Here is a 7,563-nt window from a genome sequence, read left to right on the forward strand (position 1 = left end):
GCTAGAAATCGAGAAATAAAATCGGAAATAATGAAGCACTCACTTGCACCCGGCAGAAGTAGTTGGTTGCAGGCAGTAGGCCTTTCATTTCATGACTGAGGCCTGGTCCACTATAACAAATCTGCATGCTACCCTCAGCTGCTCCCCACTCCAGACGAAACTCTGTCACCGGAGCTCCATTACAAGGAGGGGCCTAGATCCCAAACAAGAAATGAATGAGTATGATGCATACAACACTCAATTTTGAACACATTACTTGGGGCAGCCAGTCTTACCTCCCAGCTCACAACAACACAGCTGGAGGACTTGCATGTGGTGGAGGGAGCTTTGCACTGCTCAGGGGCCCCGGGGCCAGTCGTAACCTCAAAGCGCTCCGAAAGAGGGCCAAACTTTTCACATGAAAAGAACAGAACTAGTTTATACAACCAGAAATTTCCAAATTACACTTTTAAAATGTATTTATTGAGACTGTTCAAAGCACACTGGGAAAAAATAATTAAATCCCTTACAGTGTTATTCAGTATTATTAGTCTCTCACCCCAGCCTTGTTTGCTGCCTTGAGCCGGAAACTATAGGTTTTGCCAGGCATTAACCCTCCTACAGAGCAGTCCAGCTCTGGACCCTGGTAAACCTCTTTGCTTTCCTCAGACTGTGGCCCGCTCATTTCTATACTGTAGCAAGAAACCGGGCTTCCTCCGTCTACCTGAGGGACACCTAGGAAATTTGTACAAACAAGTATTTATAAAGATCAATACACTTTGGGAGAAAAAAAGAAGCACTGTCCAAGAAAAATAACAGTGTATAAACAAAGCTAAAATGCACAAACAGCAAAATAATAGTAACTGTACAATCAAAGATTAGTGCTTTGAGGTTTGTTCACAAGACAAATAAATGCATCAACAGAAGCCAGAGATGCATCCCACACAGATCTAAGTTGGAGAGGAATGACTCACCCCAGCGCAGTTGCACCTCCCTGGCTTTGGGCTTGCCCACCAACCGAGGGGGCTGGCATTGCCCCGGGGGCACTGCGGGAGTCTGGACCTGCAGGGTCTCTGACAGCTTGCAAGTAAAGACAACACACCAATTAAAACCCACAGAAAATAACAATTTCACACTCTTTACTCTCTCCTCTTACAAAACACACAGGACACAGATTGTCATTTTCACCGGCTTATCAGACCGACTCAGGCTACAGCAGTCCGGAGAGGAGACGAATGTGAATGCATCGATCAAAGGACACGAGCATACAGAAAAATACGCTGTCTTTATGGGTAAAGTTAGACATACTGCCTCACAAGTGAATTATACACTCAACTTCTGTGACAAAAGGAAAAAAAAAAAGCCCATGTGAGTGTTATGTCACATTGCGCTGCACCAAAAAGCAGGAATTCGCCACCATGACTCATGTTTCTTTACCAGCTCCATCTTGAATAAATGCATGCACAAACAGCTGATGAAGAAATTAATGAAGAGCGTCTGTGAACTGAACTAATTAAGAAAAACATTCTCTGACACATGCAGGGAGGGTTAATCGATTAGCAGGCTTTGTCTTGTACTTACACACCAGGAAGCATAGTCTAATATCCAACATAAGCAACTGACTGAATGACAATTTCCTATTAAAACTTGCCATAAATAGATTGCATATCTAGAATCATTTGTGTCAAATTAATGAAATCATCACTGTCTGCTTACTCACAACACTTTGAATAACAGCTCAGAAATGCATCACTCATAACCAAAATAATAATAATAATGATAATAATAATAACAACAACAGGAAAAGGGGCCAACACCTAGTGTGATTCTGAAAGTTTTTATAAGATAAATAAGTGTCTGTTACATTTTCTAATGTTTCTAACAGTAATCTCAGTCCATGTGTATGCAAATCATTTAAAAAACAAAAAAAGCATAACAAAACAAAAAACGCCCAAAAAAAACCACAGCCATATCTTACCCTCCCTTTTCTCCCTGCAATCAAATAAATATGTAACTGATGCATCAAACTCTGAATTCCTGTGGTGAAACACAAGGCTATGTGCGCAACCATGTGCACACGTGTACTGACGTTGAATGACTCACCGGGCTCTGCCCCCCCTCGCTCATGCAGTAAACTCGCGTCTGGTAGGAGCAGCCGGGCTTCAAGCCCTCACACACATGTTCCAGAGCTGGCCCCGAGTACACCTGCCCCCACGGTGAGCCTAAGCGGAAAAAACATAACAAAAAACACACACGCACGCACAGACCATTTTAATTACATTAAAATTATTTCAATAAATGAAATCATATATTATTAAATTTGTAAATTATTACTGTCACCATGAAGAACTTACCACTTGTGCCTTCAGAAAGCTCCACAACATACTTAGTGATTTCTGAGCCACCATCATCTTTAGGGGGTTCTAAATTTTAACACAAGCACATAATTAAAATAATTATTTTTCTATATAAATCATTATGTCCCCAAAAGGGTTGACTACTTATCCACCTGAAATATATTAATTCATTTTAAAAGTGTGCTATGAATCTACAAAATTTGATTTCTGATTTCGGCATTAGAATAATCTCAGTTAAAGCATGATTGGCCAAGGATGTTGCCTTGTTTTTTCTTCTGAAACTCATTTTAGTGCACAGAAACATTTGAAAATATCTTCATAACTGCAGACATGTTTTTTAAATGCCATTCTGAAATCTGGAAGCACAGACACGTACACCGGTGATGGATGCGTTTGTCCAGTGAGGTGTGCGTATGAAGGATTCATGCTTATGTCTGAAGAGAAGAGAATTGTCAATCATCTATAGTACAGACAGCCTGGGATGTCATCCGTCACATAGTCCAGGCAGAGCTCAGTCAAAAAAAATGAACTTGCAAACTGGACTTGCCAGGCTGTCAACTACATGAAGAGTGAAAGGTTTTAATAAGTCAAAAGGGCAACTAGAAGAAAACTTACCCCAGGCCATTTTGAAGCTGTTGGGCAGGACTCTTCCTCTGATGACAGGCTTGAAGGGACAGCCAGGTATATCTGGTTTTGTGATGAACTCGACCACCTGGCTAGGGTTGCTCTTGCCCTCTGAGTTGTATGCCGCCACCTGGAGGAGGTGCAGAAATGCAGAAATAAATAAATAATAAATGCCTATCAGGAAATTAATCCTTTTTCCCCCTCTAGGTAGTAAATGAGACCAAGTGTATAAAGATCATTATTTTCCCTGATAATAACCACCAACCAGATCCATGAGACAAAGTAAACAGTATGCCTGCAACTAAAATGGCCTCAGGCAAATAGCACATTATGAGAGAGATGACTCTGCAGAGCTTGTGGTGTCTAAACAGGTTTTATTCTTCTCAATTCAAAAGGCAATCATGAAATGAGACAATAAGCTTTATTGGGATTTGCATTTCTCTGCCGCTTCTGCTATAATATTGAAATCTCTGTGAGCACGCTGAGCAGCGTTCATCCACGTATTGTACCAAACAAACCTGCACAGTGCATAGCCTGCCTTCGCAATGTGCAGCTGGAAAATTGGAAATGAGGAATTGAGGATTTCTTGAGATGGCTAATGAATATTTCTATCATTTAGCCATATGGCGGCTTGTTTATGTGATACTTTTCTGACAGTTTCATGCTTAGCAATGCTGTGGTGTGGATTTGTATGGCCATGTGAGTAAAGCTTATAAATTCTATTACCAGTCTATTAATTTGGATTTCTTGCTCTTGAAACACAGGGCAGAAAAATAGCACCTGTTACTGTCACTTGCTGCAGGAAAATAACAGTTATTATGAGAGGGGAGACACACTGAACACCTGTGATCTAGTGCAAATGCAGTTTAGGAGTACAGCTACTTAGCTAAACTGAATATGACACACTTGTTAAATACAGTCGTATGGAGGAACTTATGTAATCAACTTTTTTTTTTTTTTTTTTTTTTTTTTTAAAGGAAATACCACAAAAGCAGTTCACCTGAATTAAAAGAATGTCTTCTATATGTTTTGGCAATCAGCACTGCTGCCTCTAGCACCAAAACCAGAAACCCGCCACTTCCTTCTGAGGACAACCAGTGTAGTAGAAACAACCACAAAGATGCTTTGGGGAAATTGGGAAGGTGTTTATGTCTGAACGTCTGGATGTCTGCGGCGAAAATGCTGGGCAAAAATGATATTTTTAAAGATGGATTCGAGCTAAGAACTCACTAACGTCACAGCTGAGGTGATGCCATCTCTGAGAAATGTTTAGTTTAACAGGGCACAGTAAACCTCTTAAAAGTGGGCTCTATATCTTTCAGGCCTGCTCAAACAAGGCTAAACAGCATTTACAAATTGCTGTAATCAATACTAAAACAACGTTTACAGGATATGGAACTGTGTTTTAGACAAAACTCATTTAAGACGTCTAACACGCTACAAATATTTAGAAAAACTAATATTACAGATTTATTGAACACACACTATTTTATATAAAGATATGGATCATACATCTCAAGCAGGCGTCACATCTTCAGTTTAATTTCAACCAATTATTAATCTTTGCCCATTTTCTGAGCTCAAAACTCTTTAGTAAACATTCAAAAATTAAATAGGAGACTAATAATGTTGGGGAGAATGGGAAAGACTGGGAATCTGGGAATGTGTGAAAGAGAAAAATATATAGGGAAGAAGACACAGGCAACTATTTGTCCAAAGGTTCTAACATTACTGCCGGCCCAAAAAACTTGTGTAGCTCAAACACTTTGCACAACTAGGTTCTCATTGGCTCTTCCTGTTGATGTTGTCAGCTGCCCACCGCTTTGCTAGCAGAATCTTGCAAAACAGATGACTCACAGGGTCAACATTGAACTCAGCAACTTCCCCGCCTAAAAACTGTTCCTCTCCATACACACTCCACCACCTTGTTTTCAAAAATCATTGGGACACTTGATAATAATAATATTATTATTATTATTATTATTATTATTATTATTATTAATAATAATAATAATAAGCAAATAATTCCCAAGCCAACATATCAAATATTGAAGCTTTAAAAATAAATAAACAAATAAATACATGCTCATTCAGAATTTGTTAACCTCAACATTTTTCCAAAAAGTTGGACAGGAATGCTTCACTGCATCCCTGAGCATAAATTTCAGAAGTTCTACATTTATGATCTGCATTCTTTTAATATTTTCATTTAAAAGATATGATTTCATTTATTTCAAATTAAAGTACAACCAAAAGGACCAACGTCAGTCTTTGGGCTCCCTTACCCTAAACTTGTACTTGGTGCTCCTGTGGAGATTCCTAATGGTGAAAGAGAGTTCGTCACCGTTGTAGCTTGTCTGGAAGCCATATCCCTGAGACAAAGACAAATGACAAAGGGAGGAGGAAAACAACCAGGTGAGCAATGGCTTTCAAGACAACCACTGTAGCACAGAAAGCAAAGTGGTCTGCAGGAGCAATAGCTGCAGGGATTACGGAAGCTTTCGTCTGGTTCACGCCACCTACTACGTTTTGAGGGGCAAAAGCAACAAAGCTACAAATATGTCAACTTTTTAACCTAGAAAAAAAAAAGAAAAAAAAAATCAATTGGCTTCTGTGTTACCTGTCTTACCAAGCCCTCTTGCTCCAATTTTTCTTTAAACCTTTAACCGGTAGCTGTGACTCTTGTGATTAAGGATTAAGGATGGATTTACCATTATTTTTAAAAGGCACGAGAAACCACCTTCAATGGAGACCATCTACTCTCGAGTACTTAACACTGTTTAAATGTTCTTGTATCCTTTCCTTCATCCATGGATTGAGTCAACCCTTTCTTGCAAGTCTATGGGCATGTTTTTTTGACCTCACTGCCTAGTTTTCCAACTCTGGCATCATCAACTGTGAGACCTAATACAAACTGTTACATCTGTTTAATATTAATTTATTTCAATTAGGCACAGAACGAATCTTAGGAACACCAACGGAAGTAGGACACAATGGACAAAGAATTAAGGTAAGTCTAAGCACAACAAAATGTGGAAAATGTACATATTTTATACTCTTTCACAAACTCAAGATGGCAACACAACTGGAAACACAACAGTCTAAGATAAGCCTGTATGCATTAACGGGAGGCACTTCACGTGGATGGGAAAAACATAATATTTTACAGAAAACAGTGTCTGCATATACTGCTGTTTCATACATGAGATACAATCTCACATGATCAGAGAATTTTAGGTTTACGCAGGAGACATACCGAGCCTTCCTCCTCCATTTCCAAAATATAAAAGATGTCATCCTCCTTTGGAGAGCTAGCAGGCCTCTGCCACTTCAGACACAGCCAGGTCACCCCCGCCATCTCCAGCTCTGGAGGGAAGGGTGGCAATGGCACACTGCATGAGGTGAACAGGTCCACCACTTCACTGAACTCGCTGGGGAGGGCAGAGAGAGATGGTGGATGGGAAAGAATGGGAGAGAGAGACAGAAGAAACACAGTGAGAGACACACATGGATGAAGACAGTGGATGGAAGAAACAGCAATATAATAACGGACAACAGGGAGGGTGCCATTCAGGAGATAATAGGACGTTAATGCACCTACCTTGTACCCATGTCATTTTTGGCTGCAAGGCGGAAAGAGTATCGTGAAGCTGGAGAAAGCTTGGTCACTTTGTACTGCTTCTGAGGTCCATAGTAGCACTGTTCATAAACACCAGTGCCCTTCCCCTTTAATGAACAAAGTGTTTCACTTAAGAAACTGGAATACTAGTTGAACACAAATATCAATTCTTTAGAGATTAAAAAAAAATAAAAAATTACCTCATCCCACTGGAGTATGTAGTTTTGAATTTTGGAACCATTGTCACATGGAGCCTATAGATATAAAAAAAAAAAAAAAGCAAACAAAAAAAGGTTTTTAATATTTCAACTAACTAGTAGTCTGTGCAACCACTAGCATTAATCCTCACCATAGAACAGTTTGAATGAAAACACAGAAGTGGTACAACACTGATGGGGGCATGGTAACAAATGTGAAGGGAAGGTAATTATAATTATCAGGTAATCATAGAAAGTGCAGGGATCTTAACTCTTCGTCATTATTCCGCCTCAAGGGGCAAATATGTGTGCATCGTTTATTACTATCACCTACTATCATTCCTGAACACAAAAGAAATCGTAGTTTCAATATTTAGTAAGCTTTTTTATCTCATACATTCTTGCTGCTTCTTAATGTCCAGCTTTAAAACTGTAGATTCATCAGGCAGTCTTTTCTTTTACCTTCCACTGAAGTAAAAGAGAATTCTTGGTCCCACTGATCTTCTTGGGAGGATTGGGAGGATCTGGCTCACAGCTTAAAGTGGTGAAGCTCACAGCCTCTGATGGGTTTCCCTGTAAACCGCTACACATCGCCTGGACCCTGGGAGGGGGGATGACACAAACAAACAAACAAACAAACAAACAAACAAACAAACAAAAAAAACATGTGTTACGTTTCGGTGTTGTCAGTGTTTTGTTTTTCCGTGACTGTCATGTATTTCCTGTTTTACTTTGAAAGTCTGTGTTATCTTAGTGTGTTCAGTTTACGTTTCCTTGTCTCGTCAGG

At 39.6% G+C, this 7,563-nt stretch overlaps 1 protein-coding gene across 3 annotated transcripts in view; it reads right to left on the reverse strand.

The window, feature by feature from the left end:
- fndc3a (fibronectin type III domain containing 3A) overlaps positions 1 to 7,563 on the reverse strand; it is a 47,549-nt gene that overhangs the window by 6,011 nt on the left and 33,975 nt on the right. For all 3 annotated transcript variants that reach the window (XM_013911592.1, XM_013911593.1, XM_013911594.1), the window contains 12 exons: positions 7,239 to 7,377; positions 6,780 to 6,833; positions 6,562 to 6,686; positions 6,217 to 6,391; positions 5,246 to 5,332; positions 2,952 to 3,090; positions 2,334 to 2,402; positions 2,083 to 2,201; positions 954 to 1,059; positions 539 to 714; positions 276 to 389; positions 44 to 193 (listed from right to left, as the gene is read on the reverse strand). In XM_013911592.1, coding sequence (XP_013767046.1) covers positions 44 to 193; positions 276 to 389; positions 539 to 714; positions 954 to 1,059; positions 2,083 to 2,201; positions 2,334 to 2,402; positions 2,952 to 3,090; positions 5,246 to 5,332; positions 6,217 to 6,391; positions 6,562 to 6,686; positions 6,780 to 6,833; positions 7,239 to 7,377 — 1,453 coding nt within the window. The remainder of the gene's footprint in view (positions 1 to 43; positions 194 to 275; positions 390 to 538; positions 715 to 953; positions 1,060 to 2,082; positions 2,202 to 2,333; positions 2,403 to 2,951; positions 3,091 to 5,245; positions 5,333 to 6,216; positions 6,392 to 6,561; positions 6,687 to 6,779; positions 6,834 to 7,238; positions 7,378 to 7,563) is intronic.

Source organism: Pundamilia nyererei, unplaced genomic scaffold, assembly GCF_000239375.1.
Source record: "Pundamilia nyererei isolate P.nyererei 1_Seehausen unplaced genomic scaffold, PunNye1.0 scaffold00066, whole genome shotgun sequence".
NCBI classification, from domain to species: Eukaryota; Metazoa; Chordata; class Actinopteri; order Cichliformes; family Cichlidae; genus Pundamilia; species Pundamilia nyererei.